The 22,730-nt window shown below is 38.8% G+C and overlaps 1 protein-coding gene across 36 annotated transcripts in view; it reads right to left on the bottom strand.

Moving 5' to 3' along the window:
- Positions 1-22,730, bottom strand: part of RhoGAPp190 (Rho GTPase-activating protein 190) — a 181,864-nt gene that overhangs the window by 121,374 nt on the left and 37,760 nt on the right. For 35 of the 36 annotated variants that reach the window (XM_069312127.1, XM_069312143.1, XM_069312139.1 and 32 more), the window contains exons 3-8: positions 19,431-19,578; positions 16,474-16,563; positions 15,142-15,344; positions 14,313-14,782; positions 7,648-7,860; positions 2,718-2,904 (exon numbers count right to left, since the gene is read on the bottom strand). In XM_069312127.1, the coding sequence (XP_069168228.1) occupies positions 2,718-2,904; positions 7,648-7,860; positions 14,313-14,782; positions 15,142-15,344; positions 16,474-16,563; positions 19,431-19,578 (1,311 nt within the window). The remainder of the gene's footprint in view (positions 1-2,717; positions 2,905-7,647; positions 7,861-14,312; positions 14,783-15,141; positions 15,345-16,473; positions 16,564-19,430; positions 19,579-22,730) is intronic. The other variant, XM_069312142.1, reaches the window with a different exon arrangement.

Raw genomic sequence — 22,730 nt, 5'->3', positions numbered from 1 at the left:
TACAAAGCTTAAAGCATTTCCAAGTGCAATTTCACTTACTAGGTTACTACTACTACCCTAAAACACCATCAGGTGCTAGGACTAACACCACAACAAAGTTCCCTGACCCCAAGCTCTTCTTATTCTACTCTAACTGACACCCCCCCCCCCTTTGACCAGTTGCATCGGCAGTGGATTTATGCTACATCCACAACCAGGAGTTTCCATCACCCTTGCAGTAGCAGGGTAGGTGATTTATTTCTAGACGACACACCATATATTGTAATATTCATTCTTTTCTGGGAACTGTTTTCCCTGGAGGCCGGGCCTTACCTAACCCCATTGATTGGAACTCCATTACCTTAAACACTGACCCTTCAGAGCACCCACTTTTGTAACAGGTGGGAAGGAATTAGTTCACAGAAAAGACCATAATGGTTCAACTGTATAAATATCTGGTGATACATTTGGATTACTGTATCCAAGCATGGAAACCTCATTTTCAGAAGGACATAGCTGCTCTGGAGAAGGTGCAACACCAGGCACCAAGTCATTCCAAAGTCAAACCATTTCTCGTATCAGGAACGCTATAAGGCCACAGGGCTAACAATACTACAAACCAGGCATGACACGGCAGATCTCATTGAAACTTTTAAAATACTGAACAAGTTAGAGGATGTTGATCTGAATATTTTGTTAGGTCCGATGTAACGCAAACAAGGAGCAACAGTTTCAAGCTCAACAAGTCACAATGTAAAACTGAGAACAGGAGATGCTTGTTCACCCACAAGGTTATTAACCCATGGAACTGCCTACCCACCAAGGCCATAAATGCCAAAACTGTGTTGAGTTTAAAAATATACCTAGAAAAGATCATCAAGGCAAATAGAGGAGACCTTCAACAAAACGCCGGCTTCCTGCCCTTGTCGAGGCCACTAGGGTTGGTGGCCCTCGGGTAAATCAGATACGACTGGGACACCATGGCGGGGACATAACCTCCTGGCTCATGACCACACTCAGCAAACTGCTCCATCCATTCATTGACAGATGAGGAAATTCACAATGAATTATTTCCAGAAGACGAGGAAATTGATATTGATATTGATGACTCGGACATTGATAAAGATTAAACCCAGGGCACAGATGAGAGTGATACAGACAGGAATAGCAACCATTGTGCCTGCCTCCAGGGTGAGGCCCACACCATCACTGCCACCTTGTCCTCCACTATAACATTTTAAAATTTTTAGAAGGAACAATTTTTTTTCTAGCACACAGCGGTGTTGTCGGCTATTAATAGCTGCGCTGCCCAGAGGTTAAGAGTTAAGCACTATAATTATCTAAGTAATTACGAAAGAGTAATTATAAGACAAGAGCTACATTCATGGTGTCCCATCTTTTTCATGTCACTTTGAAACAACTGATGATTCTATTATCAACCACATTTTCCCTTCAATTGTTCTGTCTACAACTCTGTCTGCAAAGGAGAACTTTCATATATTTTCTTAGCACCTTAGCTTCAATCCATGGCCCTTTGCTCTTTAAGCTGCAAGTAGTGATCAAATCTCTTCTTTTCCTCTTATCCTCTAGTGTTGGTATATTTAACATCTATAGCCTCTCTTTATAACTCATCTTTTAGTTCCAGAAGTTATCTTGAGGTTATCTTGAGATGATTTCGGGGCTTTTTAGTGTCCCCGCGGCCCGGTCCTCGACCAGGCCTCCACCCCCAGGAAGCAGCCCGTGACAGCTGACTAACACCCAGGTACCTATTTTACTGCTAGGTAACAGGAGCATAGGGTGAAAGAAACTCTGCCCATTGTTTCTTGCCGGCGCCCGGGATCGAACCCGGGACCACAGGATCACAAGTCCAGTGTGCTGTCTGCTCGGCCGACTGGCTCCCCGACTCGAGTTATTTAGCAGCATGTCTTTGCACTCTTTTTTTTTTTTTTTAGTTTTCTGATGTGTACTGGGGTGCTAATCTCAGGGGCACATTTACTTAGAACCTAAGGCAAGACTCCATCTGGTTCGGCTGCTTTGTTTCTGTCAAAGTCCTTGTGCAATTTTTCTATCTCGCCTCCATAAACTTCTAGGTCCTTTACATTGTCCTTAATAGTTGGTATTGCATCTGGTTCTCTGAAAACCTCATTCCACGCACAAACATTTCAGAACTGTTCATTTAGTGATAAGCACATTTCCTTCTCAGCCTTTATCTCCCATTTTTAGCCTTGGGACTTTGCCTTTCACTTGCAATTTGCTACTCATGAATTTATAGAATACTCCTGATTCTGTTTTATATTCATCCGCTGCCTCTTTCTCAGAGCTCTTTTCTCATTTTCTTCTCACTGCCGTGTAGTTGTTTTGTACTTGTTTGCATTTGTTGGCATTTTTTTTAAGGTTGACCTATTTTCCTAAATTAATTTCATGTTTTTGTCTTTTGTACAAAATTTCATATTTTTCACTAAGTTAACTTTTTAACAGGACTGTGTCCATCCCTGGGCCACAACTGCCACATGTCATCCACTCCCAGACATAAACAGCAAAGCCAGATGCTCACTTTAAAACTAATAAGGAACACTTCCATCCTTTCCCTCCTTTGTCATAAAATCTCAAAACTATCAAACACCTTGAGGTGTTTGTGAACTTAATTTCTAACTTTATTTTATAACTATAGTAGTTAAAGCATATTATATTATTTATAACCAATGAATTCATACATGTACAAATGAAAAGGCTCTTACATGAAAATTTTGTCTTGCTTTTTCAGTGATGTCCTTCTGATGCTGATCATAAATAAACTGACGATCATGTTCCGAGAGCGAGTCAAAGCTTTCTCTACCCATGAATAGTACACGCACCTCATCTAGTCTCTTGCCTGGCGTAACATACCCAGTTTCGGCCAGCAATAACTTGAACTTGTCGCGCATCCTTTAAAAATAAGACAACTGATTAAGACACTATATTTCAGAAGCATAGTACAGTAATATAAGGAATTTTTACAGTAACAAAAAATACCTAATCACGTAACATTAAAATGACCAGACCACACACTAGAAGGTGAAGGGACGACGACGTCTCGGTCCGTCCTGGACCATTCTCAAGTCGACTTGAGAATGGTCCAGGACGGACCGAGACGTCGTCGTCCCTTCACCTTCTAGCGTGTGGTCTGGTCATCATACTTTAGCCACGTTATTGTGACTCATAGCCTGCACAAGTAACATTAACAAAATGAGCACTGACAGAAATCCTAAACACTACTAATGTGTTTAGGAAATCACTGTTCTCTCGATTTGCCAGAACATACGAAACAAGGGGGTACTAAAATGCACAAACCCAAGTCACCCACCTAACCTAATGAGCCTACATGTAGAAAACATTTAATTTTGTATGAAACTATTTTTCATAGTACCCTTTATTTTGTACATTGGGGACCATAGTCCCCAACATACAAAAAGTTGAGAGAACAGGTTGGACTGCCATTACGAACTCCACCTGACTTGTGACCACTATATGATTACCTAGCTTACGAGTCAACTCTGCACAATCTTACCATGCCATCAAACATTAAAACTAAGTCTCTTCTGCTTTGTATACTTCAAATTACATTCTGTAGTTCACTATCAATTTAATTATCTTAACCTCAGGTAAAATTCAAATAATAAATTAGGTATTTCACATGGTGTAAATAATCTAATCTTTACGAGTGTATGAATGATCTTGCTTCAACATTGTCCAAATTGTCGTCATCATCTACCTCCTTCATTCAGCCAGCACAATGTTGACATTTTTATATAATCATTCAGATTATTTTTGTTCTTTAACACCTTGCTGTTGGTCAACTTGGATTTTCTCTAATTGCAGAAGAGCTTTTTAGAACTCATATAACTTATTTATATGAGTTTATGGTTTATTCATGCTAATTTATGATTATTAAAAAACCCTCAAGCATTACAGTAATTCCATATCAAATCATAAATTCTTGTTTATGGCTATATTGATAAAAAGCACAAAATAGCCACAACTACACTACAAAAACCCTAACACAAATGCTTTATTTCACACCTCTTGCCCTCACCACTATTACCAGCCAGTCTAACAAAAGGCATGAAACCGAGGTTCATATAATCATAAGAGTTTATTTACGAGTTTATGACCGAAATTTTGAAAAATACCATTTTCAGAGAATATTGTCATAGATAAATAAAGAGAATAAAGAAAAGGTCAATTAATCATTCACAAGAGCACGAGGATAATTTCACAAGTAATCAGGCTAGACTGAAAATTAACATTTACATTATTTCATTGATATTTCTCTCAGTCAATTTCATATTAATTAAAACTATACATTTAACTTTACTCTCTCTTCTTTACCATACTTTAGGAATAGTTCTCTCCATTTGAACATGATATTGCATATACCCCCCTATTCTCAGTTTTGTCCAAAACATTTTAAAGTAAAACAATGCCAGATTGTTCAGGCCTCTAACTACAATCCAATTGCTTACTTATTAATGTAATTATAAACATATCTTGTTATCTTCTACCAAAGCTCATGATATACCACAAGAACATTAAAATTAGCACATTATATATTTCAACTCTACGGAGTTAACCACTCAAGAGAACCTACACACACACCAACAACAAAAGCACCCACTCAAAAAAATAGCAATAGAGGATATCAACTAAAATGTAATTGCTGAAAAAAATTAAAGCACCTAAACCTACACACAACTAAAAATGAAATCACCTAAATCTACACAAAACGATCTGGACACAGTCTAGATAGACTGTGTCTATCTGGACCTAAAAAAAGGCTTTTGATGAGTCCCACACACAAAGGCTGTTCTGGAAACTGGAACATGCTGTAGGAGTGACAAGGAAACTTCTGACATGGATGTAAAATTTTCCAACTGACAGACAGATGAGGGCAGTAATCAGAGACAATGTATCTGACTGGAGGAGTGTTACTAGCAGAGTACCAAAGGGTTCAGTTCTTGTAATGTTCATCGTCTACATAAACGATCTAGCGGAAGTAATACAGAATTATATGAACATGTTTGCGGATGATGCCAAGATACTGGGGACGATAGGAGATGAAGACAACTGTAATGCCCGTCAAATTGACCTAGATAAAATAAGTGCTTGGAGCATCAAGTGGTAAAGTGCCATTTTATGGAATGAGGAATTGGAGAAAATAGATCACACACAACTTACAAATTATGTGGAAAGGAATTACAGAACTCTAATAAAGAATGGGACCGTGGGGTGATTTTTGGATAGTAAACTGTCGCCAGAGGAACACATGAACATTTTCAGCGGAGCGTATGCATCGCTTTCCAACTTCAGACTTGCTTTTAATTATATGGATGGTGAAATACTAAAGAAACTGTTCATAACTTTTGTGAGACAAAAATTAAAATATGCAGCAATTGTATGGTGCCCAAATCTCAAGAAACACATAAATAAACTAGAAAATATGCGACAGCATGCTACAAAATGGCTTCTGGAACTGAAAAATAACAGTTATGAGGAGAGACTGGAGGCGTTAAACATACCAAATCTAGAAGATAAAAGAGAAACGATATGATCACCACTTACAAAATAATAACAGGAATAGATCAAATTGACAAAGAGAAATCCCTGAAACCAGCAGCTTCATGAACAAGAGGACACAGATTCAAGCTAGGAAAATAGAGGTGGCCAAAGAAAATTATACAATTTTCTTTTGCAAATAGAGTGGTAGACAGTTGGAACAAACTAAGTGAATAGGTGGTGGAGGCCAAAACCATCAGTGGTTTCAAAGCATTATACGACAAAGAGTACTGGGAAGACGGGACACCACGAGCGTAGCTCTCAACCTGTAACTACACTTAAGTAATTACAAGAAAAAGATTGATCTAATGTTAATAAAACCTGAAAGTTAACATTACACAAGGCCAATAATTTTACCTACTTATCTACAGTTTGTATGGAAGAGCTACCAATCATAGCCTACAAATGTGTACTTTTATGACCTTATTTCAAAGTTTTGTTTAAGAATAATAACTCCAATCAGTACCACTAAAATATTAAAAACAATTTTAACCCTCAAACTGCACACTGTTTTTAGGTCCATTTCCAGGTGTGCATAATGATTTCTTAAGTCTCTCCTTTTTATATTATAAAAGATCACTTACATCAAATATTTCTCATGTCAAGAAAATAAATTAAAAAATTCAAATTTTTGAAAATCAGTTTCCAAGTAAATTATTTGTAATAAATTTCTCCTTATCATAAATGTCTTCCTGGTTCATAGACATCCTTGAAATTTTGCATAACATAAATGTCTTCAAGCACAGATATCAATGAACAGTTATGTGCCGGAAATGTTACCATTTTTGTTTAATAATGTCCAGGTGGGTAACCAAGGCCTTCAGGAATTTTTCCCAATAATACAAACAATTGGCAGAGGTCTCTAGTGTCAAGTGACAACTACACAATATTTAGGAATGGAATATTATGAGGCACATTAATCATTCACACATGACAGGAGCACCATGGGTCTAGGTGGTTTGAAAATGACACGAGCAGTTTAAGGGTTATGTTATGAAAAAGATGATTATTAAATACAGTACTGTGTCTGTAACTCTACAATTACAGAACTAAGGATAAAATTGCCTCGAGAATTTAGTACAAGTACAGAACAAAAATTTTGTAACTAGACAAAGCAAAAGCTAACATTACAATTAAAATCAGTTGTAAATCATCTACACAGAACCATACACCTCATACATTATAAAGAAATTAACTGAAGAGCGTGCATCATTAGCTACATCCAAAGAGAACCAATTTTGTTCCTTGCTAGGAACAAAATCCACACATGCTACCATGTGTGGATCAGATGAATTCTGTGTTAACACCAAATAATTAAAATACAGAATATATTATAAATCAAGACAGTTACAGGAGCTACATTGCAACATGCACACACAGATTCATCATCGTACCTTCGTGGAAGCCTGAACGATGCCGTGAGAATGGAATAAATGGATTAGTTGGCGGCACAATCACAGTGTAACTAATTTAATATTCTTAACATGTAATACCAAAACCATAATATGTAATATGAGACAAATCAGGGGAAGCACACTTCATCTAGTCACTTCAAGAAATGGGGTACTAATGTGGATGTTTTGCTGGAGTGTGATACTACTTAGTCTGCGTGATGCTGGTTATTGTGGAATACAATACAGTATATAATTTATGGGCGAGTATCTTTCTGAGTATCTTTAACTGTCTTTCCATACAATGCTCTCCTATTTTTCTCCGAGCTCTCAACTTTCAAAGAGTAAAAAGAGGACGAGTGATTAAAAAATGAAACATATAATGGTGGTTACAAATGGAAAGGAATAATGGTGATTAAAACAAGCCAAAAGTCATGTTTCCATTATAGCGGTTCAGACCCTCATCCTTATTACCCCCTTCGGGATATGATGGCTGGTGGGATGAGATATTAGTTAACAGTACAAAGGGTATAATGTTTGACTGCATTACCAAGGTTGAAACTTTCATTAAAAATGCATTTTACTAGTTTTATACTATTTTGTACTACTGTACTAATATTAGTAGAAATGTATGTTGCTAAATTAACAAAAGAATACCAATCCATGAGGAGATAACAATACTTACTCTCTCATTTCTAATTCTGCCTGGAGAGCATTCACGTGATTTTTGAACACAGTCTCTGCTTCATTGGAGTCGAGAACATCAAACGGAATGCGAGTGTCAGCCGAGTCAAGAAGTTCCGTATTTTCTGACCAAGGAATATCTTCATTGCAGCGCAGGAAATACCGATCAAAATCTGGATGTTCACTTATTCTTTGCTGTATACTTAGCCAATCCCTGCAGATGGAAGATTCAGAGGACATATGAAAAAAAGACAATTCTGAAAAAATATCAAAGAAGAATGTGAAGTCTGTGGCTCAGAAGCTTGTATCTGTAGTACTGTATCTGCAAACACAGAATGTTTACAGGTAAGCAAGGAGGAGGAATTTTTAAATAAGCCATTCTATTGAAAACGGGGATTCGATGGTTCCCTGTTGCTAGCTGCACTGAGACAGCTCCACAGTTTTGACAGTTACACTTAAGAGGTTCTTCTGGAAACTAGAAGATACTGGAGGAGTGACAGGGAGGCTTCTAACATGGATGAAAAATTTTCTGACAGAAAAATCAGAGCAGTAATCAGAGGCAATGTATCGGACTGGAGAAATGTCACAAGTGGAGTACCATAGGGTTCAATTCTTGCACCGGTAATGTTCATTGTCTACAAAAACGATCTACCAGATGGAATACAGAATTATATGAACACGTTTGCTGATGATGTTAAAATAATAGGGAAGATAAGAAACTTAAGACGGTTGTCATGCCCTTCACAAAGACCTAGACAGCATAAGTGTATGGAGCACCACGTGGCAAATGAATTTTAATGTGAATAAATGACATGTAATGGAATGTGGAACAAGAGAAAACAGACCATACACAACCTACAAAATATGTGAAAAAGCTTTAACAAATTCTGATAAGGAGATCTAGGGGTGGTTCAACAGAGTTTACTATCACCTGAGGACCACATAAAGAACATTGTGCGAGGAGCCTATGCTACACTTTTCAATTTTATAATTGCTTTTAAATAATGCACATGAATGGTGAAATATTAAAGAAATTTTTCATGACCTCTGTTAGACCAAAGTTTGAAAAATGTAGCAGTTGTATGGTGCCCATATCTTAAGAAGCACATCAACAAACTGGAAAAGGTGCAAAGACATGCAACTAAATGGTTCCCAGAACTGAAGGACAAGAGCTACAAGGAGAGGTTAGAGGCATTAAACATACCAAAATTATAAGAGAAGAAAAAAAAAAAGAGGTGATATGATATGTGAATAACATCACATGTGACCAGAAGGCATGGCAGGATGTGAAGAATACCCCCTGTTGAAGATTAGAGGTGCAACAGGTACTCTGAGAGAGAACTCTATCAACATCAGAGGCCCGAAACTGTTCAACATGCTTTTCACTACACATAAGGGGCATAACTGGCCGACCATTCACAGGGTTAAAGAGAGAACTTGATAAGCACCTCCAAAATATACCTGATCAACCAGGCTGTGATTCAAACATCAGACAGCGAGCAGCCGCGTACAACAACCTGGTTGACTAGTCCAGCAACGAGGAGGCCTGGTCGACGACCGGGCCATGGGGACGCTAAGCCCCAAAAACATCTCAAGGTAACCTCAAGGTAAGGTGATCACTATGTTCAAAATAGTAACGTGAATCAATAAAAATGATAGGGATGAATTCCTCTGGCCTGGAACTTCAAGAACAAGAGGTCATTGATTTAAACTAACAAAACAAAGCTCCCGAAGAAACAAGACAATTCACTTTCGCAAACTGAGTGGTTCTGTAGACGGTTGGAACAAGTTAGTTGAGGTGGTGGAAACCAAAACAGTAGTTTCAAAGCGTTATATGGCAAAGAGTACTGGGAAGACGGGACACCACAAGCGTAGCTCTCATTATATAACTACACTTAGGTAATTACACATGCAAGTCACAACAGCTGTCACATAGATGACAGTTTTACTTGCACAAACTATGTACAAGTAAAGGCTATGGAAAATTTGATAAAAATATGTTAAAGATATAATGCAGAATACAACTTAACATTCAATCCTGCAAAGTGTGTTGTGGGTGCTTTTAACTCAGAGGACTCATTTTATAAAGACTCCAATCTAAAATTACTAGACAGAGATATTCCAGTAAAGTACCTGTAATTCCTGTAAAAAAAAAAAAAGCATCTGGGGTATATTACAGTACAGTGGTACCTCGGAATGCGATTGTCCCTGTATGCGAGGTTTTCGGAAGGCGAGGTGTATTTACTCCAAAAATTTGTCTCGGAAGGCGATGGTTACTTCGGGAGGCGAGTTTGGACGCGAGTTTGTTGATACGCGTACAGCCGACCTAGCGCGTGGTGGTTCGGCGATCGTCGCCCCTCCGCCCCGCCGCCCCTCAGTTTATTATTGTCTTGCGCTCAGTGACTACCCCCACATCAATTCTTCTCGCGGATTTTCAGTGTTTTGTTGGATTTTTGGTGATTTGTCTATACAATTTGTTATTATATATCTCACCATGGGTCCCAAGAAAGCCAGTGGTAAGGATAAAGGCCAGAAAGCTCATGTGAGGATGACAATAGAGGAGAAACAAGAGATCATTCGGAAGCATGAGAACGGTACACGTGTTGTTGAACTTTGTAGGCAGTACAACAAAGCCACATCAACAATATGCACTATACTTAAGAAGAAAAATAAGATTATGGGTGCTAAAGTGGCAAAAGGAGTAAGAACATTAATGGCACAAAGACCACAAATACTTGAAGAAGTGGAAAAGTTGTTATTAATTTGGATACACGACAAGGAGTTGAGGGGTGATAGTGTTTCGGAGGCCATTATTTGTGAGAAAGCCAGGGTGTTGCAAGAAGACCTTCTAAAGAATACCCCTGCAACGAGTGATGCAGATAAGAAAGAGTTTAAGGCAAGCAGGGGCTGGTTTGAAAAATTTAGAAAGAGAAGTGGTATCCATAGTGTTACAAGGCATGGGGTTATGTGATGTGATTATGGAAGGGGACTCCCCTTCCAAACAGTAACTCCTCTCCTCCTCCCCCCTCCTCACCATCTTCCATACGCCTACAGCACTCGACAGCAAGGTAAGTAATAACTGGAACACAGTTTTGTAGGTTTATTTAGATGAATTAGGTAAATTAGGTATAAAAATTTAGTTTGATGTGGGGTTTTTGGGGTAGTCAGGAACGGATTAATTCATTTCCCTTTATTTCTTATGGGGAAATTAACTTCGGAATGCGAGTTTTCGGAAGGCGAGGCGTCTCCAGGAACGGATTAAACTCTTATTCTGAGGTATGCCTGTACTCTATATCTTCGAAGGGCTGAGGCTGGGCCCTTTGAGGATATCTGGGGAGTAGTAAATTTGGGGAAGGAATCTGGGGAGACTAAATTTGATAAGAAGTACAACATGGCTTCAGAAAATTATGCTTAACAAACTTGATTGAATTCAATGACAGGGTCACCAAAATAAGACAAGAAAGGATGGATAGACCACATCTTCCTAGACTGCCAAAAAGCTTTCGTACCGTTCATCGTAATAGACTAATAAACAAGATAAAAAGACAAGCAGGGATAACATGACAGGCACTGGACTGGTACAGGAAAACCTGGACAGGAAACAAAAGGTCATAATCAGAGAGGATGTGTCAGGCTAGAGAGGAGCGGAAAGCGGTGTTGCACACAGCTCTGTCCTAAGATTATTGCTCTTTTTAATTCATGTAAACGACCTCGCAGAGGGAGTAACCTCAAACATGTCAATGTCTGCAGATGATGCTAAGTTAATGAGAAAAGTAAAACCTAAAGAGGATTGTAGGGTGCTGCAAGAAGACTTTAACAAACTTCAGGAGCAGGCAGATAAATGGCTGCTGGAATTGAATCCAAATACAGTACGCAAGTGCAAAATTATGAAAAATGGGTAAGGGAGACAGGAGACTTCTATTTAACTATACCATAAGGGGCAGGCAATTACAAGAAACAATAAGAGAAAAAGACTTGTAAGAGACATAGTCCTAACACTAACCCCATAAGATAATTTGTTTACCTATGAGTGACTATGGGAGCATGAAATCTAGTTCTTTATGTCCCTCAGCTTCTAGCCATTTATACCCAACGTGCCAATAACCACTCTTGACATTAATATTTTCATTATAGTTTTCCAAATGTTATGGATGCAATTGGCTTCAGTAATCTCTCCCTTCAATGAATTCCACTTCATTGAAGGGAGAGATTCTCCCACTATGCATAAGGGACACAATCAACCGACTTCTCATGGTGTTCAAGAAAGAACTTGATAAACATCTCCAAAGGATACCTGATCAACCAGGCTGATTCATTTGTCAAGCTGTGAGACGCTGCATCCAACAGCCTGGTTGACCAGACCACAAACCCCAAGAGGTCTGGTCTCTCCAGGCCACGGAGACAATGAACCCTGGAACCAACAACAGGTAAACAAGAGGTCTACCACCAACTCAGTCAAACGCTAAACAGAACACAAACAGTGGCACCCCCCCTACTAGAACCCCTGGTAACTACACCACATAAAACACTCAGCACTTCCACAAATACAATATCATATATATCTGTCAACATTCAAGCATAAAAACAAGCAAAACGAAGTCCATTTTATAACTGGCCTCCTATATGAGGCAAATGTAGAGTTTGCAGCCCTAACTGGAACTCTCACAAAGTATTACTATGATAGTAATTACTACTACATGGATACAGTATACCAGAATGCAATTTTTTCTGATGTGACAGAAAACACAGGTTATAGGGTGGGGTCAGCCTATATATCAAAAGAGACACTCATCTGCACAGAGCTGCCAAACACCACAAATGATATGGCAGAAGTAATGATAATCGAAATAAAAGTTTTAAATGTGGTTGTCCATGTATATAGGTCGCCAGATACAAAACCTCACCAGTTAAAGACCAACTACTGAAAGTAGAACAATGCTTGGAAAAAAAAAGCTCACAAACCTTGTCCAAACATCATCTTCATTCAACTAACGGAATCTAAAATAGAATATGGTAAAGACAGTTACACCAGAGAGAATCCCAGGAAGCAGTCTTACATGAACACAAACAAATGGCCTCTTATGGACATGTAACAAATTTGCCTTAAGCTAACAAATATTAAAACCAACTAGAAAACACCATAGACTATTTTTACAATGATGAACAAGTTAGGAACATAATGATAATTATGTTACTCAGATCACAACCTAACCAATATATGGTACAGAAAATCATGAGCAATATACCTGCTCAGCCAGTCTTTAATCCAAGTGGAGGAGAATTCAGCATGTAGCAGCCACATTAGAGATATTGTAGCAACCACTTCAATTATCTTCAAGCTATTCCACATTCCAAGAAATTTTATTTCAAGCATTTGAAAGTTCTCAATAATCCCCATAATTGCTAATGACACCCGCAATCATATTCACTAACCATAATGACATTTGCCATAAATCCAAAAAAAAAAAAGAGTTCTATGGATCACTTAGGACAGCCAAAAGAATCAACGAGCTTCCCATCAGGCCAAATGACGATCGGCTTGCCAAATAAGGAAGCAAACTGGGTCCAGCGCAAGGTTAGATAGATGCAGACATAACACGGTCGAAGACACCAGTAGATTTCCAACTCTTACACCCGACACTTCAAGTCTCACAAAAGAGCAGATGGCCAATCCCAACCATATTTGAGCTCTCTGCTCACACCCTCATCCAGGCTCTCTGCTCCCGCCTTCGTTCGAGTTCTCTGCTCTCGCCCTCCTTCGAGCTTCCCGCTCTCGCCCTCCATTGAGCTCTGAGCCCCCAACCTCACTCTAGTTCTCTGTTCTCGGCTCCAGGTCTCACACAAGCTCTCCATCTCCAGCCACCTTCTGCACCATGTCCCATCTGCCTCAGCCCGCAGCATGTTACAAGCATCCTCATCTCAACCTATCATGACACCATTGTACCATTTCTAACATCCTACTGCTATGACCAAACTATGTAAAATAAACATAAAAACACAATCCTCTTTGAATATTGTCACCCAAAATCATGTGTTACAAGCAAATTAAATTTTAATAATACTTTAAACAGATGACCTGGGAACTAATAAATAAAGACCTCACAGAAATAAGCTGGGAGAACAGCTAGATATGCATAACTAAATCAGACCAATCTCTATCAGGCATTGATAGAGACAACTCTAACAGCATCAATGGCCCAAGACCTTGCAACACTCTCCCTCTAATCACTATGGGCATAACTGGCCAACCTCTCACAATGTTCAAAGGAGAATTTGATAACACCTCCAAAGGGTACCTGATCAGCCAGGCTGCGACTTACATGTCAGGCTGCGAGAAGCTATGTCCAACAGCCAGGTTGACTAAACCATCAACCACGAGGCCTGATCAGAGACCAGGCTATGCAGACAGTCATCCTCGGAACCATTGCAAGGTAACCGCACGGTATTATAATCCTATAATAATACTCACTGGGCACTTGTTTTAAGCTAAATTACATTTATAAGGAAAAGCAAAACATCTATCCTTCATACACCATATAATCAAAACACAATTTTTAACCAGGACAGATTCATATAAAATTATTGAATCAATAATGAAGAGGTGCCCCAAGAGACCAATACTAGATGTAATCACAGTCAATGAGACACATTACGGCAAACACTCACCCGTCTTCTAAGCTCTGCAGGTCCGGGAAGAACTCACGCAGAATGGAGGGCAGCATGTCCATGTATGCCTCCACTTTTCTTTGGAGGTATTCATCTTTGAGTTTCTTGACATGACGACGGAACAATTTGGCCGCTTGGTCCATACCAAAGAGGTCCACATAATGTATAAAATCAGGACTTTGAGCAAGTTTTTTACTAGTTGTGGCCCATATAGACCGATAGTCCAGAACATGAGTGCGCACTAATCTTTGGAAGGCATCTGTTGCTACATCAAGAATTTCTTTTCTATGTCTCGCTGCCTCATAAAATGGAACAATACGAATTCTTCCTCTATTACGGTCTATCAAATGTGCTAATGTCATAAACGCACAGTCTATATTAACATTTTCATGCGAGGAAGTTTCCACTAGAGGGATGTTCCCCTTAAACTCTTTTCTGCTCGCTAACTTCTCAGCCTCCTTAACATATACCTGAAAATAAATGGCACAGATTAAGCGCATTTTAATATGAACTAATTCAAAATTGAATAATACGTTACAACAATAAATTCAGCATATAATACTATAATTACAATACCTGAATTACAAGGAAAAATATTTTACAATAAAATTTTTGGTCTATTATGTTAAGAATTACAGACATGAAGATATTAATAGTCATTAATACAAAATTAATAATGCAATGAATCAAATATATTAGCATGATGATCTGAAAAGTTACGTGTTTCATATTGTTTCCAGTTAATCATAGTAAATGATTTGTTTTTAAATTCGTCATACTAATACAGCAAATTGTTTGTCAACAGGCTTTACACATTTTTGGCTCTTACCTCATTAGCCTCATCATTCTTTGTCGTTACAAGAACAACCGGCCGCTTAGTTTTGAGGCAGTTATTTAAGATACTAGCGGTGAGTTCTACCTGACGTTCTAAAGAGCGATTGGGAACCTGTGAGACATCAAACACACACAGGAACCCATCAACATTAAGCTTCCCATCAGGCAAAACACGCTGCTCATATTCCTTTTCTATACCTGTTGATAAAAGTCAACAACATTCATACACATTTCAAAATAATATGTTGAATACATACAATAAGCTTGAGAGAATAAAAATGATAAAAGAAAATCAAATTGTAATTTGATTACATGAATGTAATTTGATAATGTTTCAAAATATCTCAAGTTTAGATTTATCCTGTTTAGGAAAAAAAATATAATGTATCTTGTAGTAGTTAACCTCTGCATGACAAGTTGTCTGATACGCTGAACCAAACAGCCTATGAACCTTTACCCTACGTAAACCTGATTACATTAAGTGTTAAGACATCAATATACCCTTCATCATATAATGTTCAGCACAGCACTATGGTAAAGTGACCCATCTTTAGTGTTGAGACAAAGGTACTTTTCCGCCCTTCTCTCCTTTCATGTTGACTCAAATACGGCACCACTCTCAAGTGAAAATTCACTCTACATGATTATTCAGTATCACAATATCCCACTCCCTACAATCTTGTAAGCCACATGCACTCCACATCATTCCATAGTAATATCATTCATTATGCCATTTACATCTTAACATTATAAATTCTTAGATAGTTAATTCTCTCATTCTCACTCTCACTCTACCTCCCTTCAAAATAATTAACTAATTCTTCAGTTTGTTTAATCATTTTTTAACTCATCAAAACCTTAAAATCTCTTTCTGGTAGCTAGATTATCTTTTTCAATCTCTGTGATAAAGTGTCTCATCTGTAAACATCAAGTCTCAAACATGCAAGCTCACCATCTTGCTCACAGCCTTTCTAATATTCTGACCTTGACCTCTATGGCCCCAAACATGTGAATACTGACCTACCATTGGCACATCACATAATCTTCATGAAACCTACCATTGGCACATCACATAATCTTCATGAAACCTACCATTGGCACATCACATAATCTTCATGAAACCTACCATTGGCACATCACATAATCTTCATGAAACCTACTAAACACTGTACACCACTATTAAACCCCATTATTCTTCCTTCATAAAATCTATTCACTGCATTCAGCAATATTAATTCAACTTCACAAATGTTCCAAGCTCCCACAAAGGCCTCCTGTGTTCACTTAATCTAATATTAGTATCACCCAACAATCTGAAGACAATTACCTAGTTGGTTCTTGCATATATACATGAGTTTCTCCGCTGACTGGATCTTGGTGGCACAGCAGCGTTTTATGTATGGATCCATCTTTCCAGCTAGGAGCAAAATATAAAGTAACAATTAAGAATATTTTAAAATTATGCTACAAAAGTAATGATTCCCAGAACTATCAATAGGTACACAATATGTCTACATGTCTGTTCCAGTACAACGTAACTGAAGCGCACAAACACCGTTCATAAAATGTGAAGATCACAATGAAACTTGGAGTATTATATTTTATTTGCAATATGCCACCACTGATATTTATAATGAAAAGACATTTGATAGTACAATGTGAATGCAATTTGTAAGTTTATGTAATACCTGGTATGAAATAATGGGATGTGGTCCAATTAACATCACAATAAGGTGTCATTTTAACTAACGAGTAAATTGCTAGCTATTGACCCGAAGTGGGACACCACCATTTTCAGAAGCTTAGTTGAAATAATATATGGCCTATAGGCTATCTAATACAAGAAATAGTTTTAGACCCGGTTAACTTTTTTTCTTGGATTAGGTTATCAAGGATTAAGATATAATTCTAAAATAGATCAAAATCTTTCAACTTGGAAACAATTAAAAAAATATGCCTGGTCAAATGCTAGACAGGACACAAACACAGTGGCACACCTATTAAAACCACAGATATTAATGGCAAGTAAAATACCCAGCACTTCTACATATACAACATGGTAACATCATTTGTATTTACCAACATTCCGGGCATGAAATCACACACAACAAATACCATTTTACAAATGTCCTCCTAAATGAGGCAAGTGTAGTGTTTGCAGCTCTATCTTAAACTCTCACAAAGGACTACTATGATACGAAACTATGGATACATGGTTCAACTATGGATACATGGTTCAACTACGGATATATGGTCCAACTATGGATATATGGAAACTACGGATACTGGTCCAACAGCCTGGTTGACCAGCCCAGCAATGAGGAGGCCTGGTAAAGGACAAGCCTGCAGAGACATTGAGTCCTGAAAGCCTCGCAAGGTAACCCACAAGGTAAGGTACCTTACTTTACACTGGTTCCAAAAATCAACATCCATGTGACCCAGTCTCAGACTTGAACTCCTGGTTGGTGGTCTGGTCAACCAGGATGTTAGATGCAACTGATAGCAGTCTGACGTATGAAATACAGCCTGGTTGGTCGGGTCTCAATCATCCTGTTCAGCCTCTCATTATGTTCACTGCCTTTAATACTCTAAAGAAGAAAGACAGCAGATTTGCAAAACAAGATTACCCTCATATCAGATATAAACAAGAATATAAACTATAGTACTGAATCATCCTTTACAGATGACACTAGGATTTTCATGAGAGTAGACAATACAGAGGATGCAACAAACCTCCAATCTGACGTTAATCAGGTCTTTGAACACACTACAGCAAACAACATGATGTTTAATGAGGATAGGTTCCAGCTCCTGCACTAGGCAAAAAGCTAAAACATAAAAATGGAAACCACATATAAAACAGTCAAATCACATTATTGAAAGAATAAGCAATGTAAAAGATTATTGGAGTAATCATGTCATAAGACCTTACTTTTAAAGAACCTGATAAAGTACTGTCATAACTGCAAGAAAGATGACAGGTTGGATAAAATAAACCTTTCAAACAAGAGATGCCAGACCAATAATGATACTTCTTAGGACACTAGTGCTCTCTAGGTGGAATACTGTTGTACACTCACAGCCCCATTCAAAGCTAGACAAATTGCTGACCTGGAGAGCATGCAAAGATCTTTAACTGCTAGAATCCACTCAATAAAACCTCTAAATTATTGGGACCACTTAAAATGATTAAATCTGTGTTTTTTAAGATTGCAGGCAGGAGAGATACATGACAATTTACACGGAAAAGATTAGAGGGACGGGTACCAAATCTGTACACAGAAATAACACCATACAACACCAGAAGGTACTGTAGGATGTGCAAAATAGCCCCACTGAAAAGCAGAGGTGCAATAAGTATGCTGAGAGAGAACTATATTAACATCAAAGGATTATGAATTTCCAACATTCTCCCTCTACTTACAAGGGGCATAACTGGCTGACCTCTTATAGTGTTTGAAAGAGAACTTGATAAAACATCTTCAAAGGATACGTGATCAACCAGGCTGTGATTCATACATCACGCTGCAAGCGGCTGCATCAAAATGTCTGGCTGACCAGACCACCAACCAGGCAGCCTGGTTAGAGACCGGGCCCCATGGAGGTGGATCCTCGGAATCATCAAAAGGTAACCAAAATGTAATCATAAGAAACTAGGATGAGAATTCATTCTTAGGCCATGTTTATCAAGCTGTTTTCTTACTGAACTCCCTCATAGAACTTTCCCACATTCAACATCAGGCTAATCTAACATGATCTGTCCCTCTTCTTCAGTAATGAGACTACATTAGCCACCCTCCAGGCAGTAAGGACTACTCCAGCATTGATTTAATAGTAGTCATAAAGTTTCATATTGCAGTTATTCACAATACTGCTGAACACCTATGACACACTTATAATTCACCCATCTGCCATTTTTTATACAGAATCTTCATTACAATAATGCTATCAACTATTAGCAATACTTCAACATGGCTAACATTTTCAACAACTCTCACTCTGTTAACTGTTACAGCACTTTTGCAATAGATGGCTAGGCATTGGTAAGACTTAACCTATTACAATATATATACTGTGTAAAGAACCACTATTAAAATGTCAAGTCATTAAAAAGAAAAGATAGTCAACAGAGACACTGAGGAATTTAATTTCTACAAGTGTAGCATCCTCAGCCTGAAGCATAATATGCCCTATGTTGCTCAAAGGATTTGGTGAGACTTTGCCTATACTGTATTCCAGTTGTGCTAGGAATGCAGTGTGGCAGTGGAAAGCTGATGCTCTCACCTTTGAAAGGCATGAAGGAAGCATCATCAATGAATTCTGTTTGTTCAATGACCTGGAAGCTGAATTCAAGGCCATCATCAGCCAATCTTGCTGCCTCTCCCCAATACAGAAAGTGGTCGTTGTTCACCACACGTCCACTGAAGTCCGTCTGAGGAACAAGCAAAATGTTAATAACAATTCTAAAACTTATTGTATACACAGTACTAATAGGGACTTAAGCATAATTTGACAAGGTAGAATACCCACTGAAACTTTTGAGCATACTGTATAAAACAGAAAACAAAACTTGCCAAATAAAGTAAATATGCAGTTACTGAATTAAAAGATTGCCCCACAAGAGGCTAATCATAAAACCAGTGTTAAATGTAATGAAGTTTCTAGGGAAGACCCTTGAGGCTCCCTGAAGCCATCTCAATAAGATGGCTCCCAACTACTGTACTAAGACATATCAGCCATAGAAATCTGTTTGGTCTACCAAGAGTCAGAACCTGGGTTATACCTGAATGGGGTTCTGGGAGTTGTTCTCCTCACGCCTGACCTGAGGCAAGCCTTGCCCTGTGAGAGCTTGATCCAACAGGCTATTGCTTGGAGCAGCCTGCAGACCCACATATCCACTAAAACCTGGTGGTTCCAGCACCTTTTTTTTTTTTTTTTTTTTTTTTTTGAGATATATACAAGAGCTGTTACATTCTTGTACAGCCACTAGTACGCGTAGCGTTTCGGGCAAGTCCTTAATCCTATGGTCCCTGGAATACGATCCCCTGCCGCGAAGAATCGTTTTTTCATCCAAGTACACATTTTACTGTTGCGTTAAACAGAGGCTACAGTTAAGGAATGGACCATGGACCTCCGATGTTCAGTGTTCTCTGATTGTGCCTTTGGCTCCTCTACTCCTCACCAGCTCTATTCTGCATTTCCTTCCATATTGTTCACTCTGGTATGTTTATATTTTACTGCATAAATTTAGGACATGTTATCAGGACACGTTATCAAAATCTGTTGAGAAAGCAGCATACAGTTTTTCCAAACATCATGGGCATGAGGGTACACCATAAGTTGGCTTGACTTGACGATACTACTGATGACCTGGAAAACACAAAAATTGAAACAGGGAACCGAGGAAACTGGGTCAACCCACAAGGCATCCACCAAGGCTGAATCGGTGGCAGGAAGGTAGCGGCAAAGAGCCACCACCGGACACAACACACGATATATATATACCCACTTATCTTGCAGCTACCTTGCATTGATTCCGGGGGGTCAAGGTACCCACATCCTGTTCTCTGGCCAGGGCTTCTGGTTGATGGTCTGGTCAACCAGGTTGTTGGACATGGCTGCTCACAGCCTGACATATGAATCACATCCTGGTTGATCAGGTATCCTTTGAAGGTGTTTGTCAAGTTCTCTCTTGAACACTGTGAGGGGGTTAGCCAGTTATACCCCTTATGTATAGTGGAAGCATGTTGAACAGTCTTGGGACTCTAATGTTGATAGAGTTCTCTCTCTCTGAGTACCTACTTTGTGTCTACCTTGTGTAGCTTCTGGGGATCAATGGCCCCTATTGCACCTTTGCTTTTGAACTGGGGTGTTCTGCACATCCAGCCATGCCTTCTGGTCTCAGGTGACATTATTTGTGTGTGCAGATTTTGGACCAGTCCCTTTAATATTTTCCATGTGTAAATTATTATGTATCTCTCATGCCTACGCTCAAGAGAATAAAGATCTTGGCATTTTAATCGGTCCCAATAATTTGGATGGTTTATTGAGTGGTTTCTAGCAGTAAAGGATCTTTGCCCACTCTCCAGGTCAGCATTTTCCTCAGCTTTGAAAGGGGCTGTTACTGTACAACAGTACTCCACTCTCTAGAGTGGAGTACTGTTTCAACTTTTCAACACTATCGTCTTGAAAAGTATCATCATTGGTACAGCATCTCATCTGAAAAGTTCTTGTTATCCAACCTGTCAATTTCTTGCAGTTGTGTGATGGCTACTTTATTGTGTTCTTTAAAGGCAAAGTCTTCTGACATGATCACACACCCAAATACTTTACATTACTTTTACATTCTATGGTATGATTTGACTGCAGTTTGTACGTGGTTTACGCTTTTTATATTTTCGTTGTTTCCATAGCGCAGGAGCTGGAACTTACATTCATTTAATACCGTATTATTTTTTGTGGCCATTGAAAGACCGGATATACATCAGTTTGGAGGTTTATTGTGCCTTCAATGTTGTCTACTCTCATAAAACTCCCAGTGTCATCTGCAAAGGATAATACGGTACTATACTGTAGTCTGTGTCCTTGTTTATGTCCAATGAGAATGAGGAGTACAGGAATACTGGACTAAATACTGGTGTGTTTAGTGGCTCACTGAAAACAGAGTCATACTGATTCCTCAATATTTTGCTCATATCTATGTTGTCATCTATGAAAGTTCCATTTCGATACCTGGAAACGGACTGGGTCTCGCTAAGCCTGGACTCTGGCCTGGCTGGCCTGGAATCGGGCCTGTCTGGGCCTGGCTATACCTGGACACGGACCGGGTCTCACTAGGCCTGGACTCCGGCCTGGCTGAGCCTGGACTCGGGCCGGGCCTGGCTATACGTGGACACGGGCAGGGCCTCGAGTCATATTACGGCGATGGGTCATATTTTGCCCAATCCCCCCTACAGTTTTCAAAATATCTGAAATATCAGAAATTTGACTCCTGAGTGTGATTTTTGAGCCGAATTCTGACTCTCTGCATCTATTTTCATTTTCAAATTACGAACTTTTACACCGAAAATATGCTAATTACTGAAAATGGCGATTTGGTCATATTTTCACCAAACCCCCCTGTAGTTTTCAAAATATCTGAAATGTCAGAAATTTGACACCTGAGCGTGATTTTTGAGCCGAATTCTGACTCTCTGCACCTATTTTCATTTTCAAATTCCGACCTTTTATACAAAAAATATGCTAATTACTGAAAATAGCGAAGGGTAATATTTTGCCCAAAAGCCCCTGCAGTTTTCAAAATATCTGAAACGTCAGAAATTTGACACCTGAGCGTGATTTTTGAGCCAAATTCTGACTTTCTGCACCTATTTTCATTTTCAAATTACGACCTTTTATACCAAAATTATTTTATCTTGATTTTGCACGCGACAAAATATATTTAGGATTTTTCTCTATTTCACTGATGGCCTTTTGCACTCTTTATCTCTCTCGGATTTTGTATGATCCTTGTAGCTTTAGTTCAATCGTTTCTATTTCTCTACCTAACCTCCTTTATCTTTCTTGAGTTAGGGTTACTATTAC

Source organism: Procambarus clarkii, chromosome 71 (genome assembly GCF_040958095.1).
Source record: "Procambarus clarkii isolate CNS0578487 chromosome 71, FALCON_Pclarkii_2.0, whole genome shotgun sequence".
In the NCBI taxonomy this organism is placed as follows: Eukaryota; Metazoa; Arthropoda; class Malacostraca; order Decapoda; family Cambaridae; genus Procambarus; species Procambarus clarkii.
The sequence above is the reverse complement of the archived record's forward strand: the minus strand, read 5'-3'. Positions and strand labels throughout refer to the sequence as shown.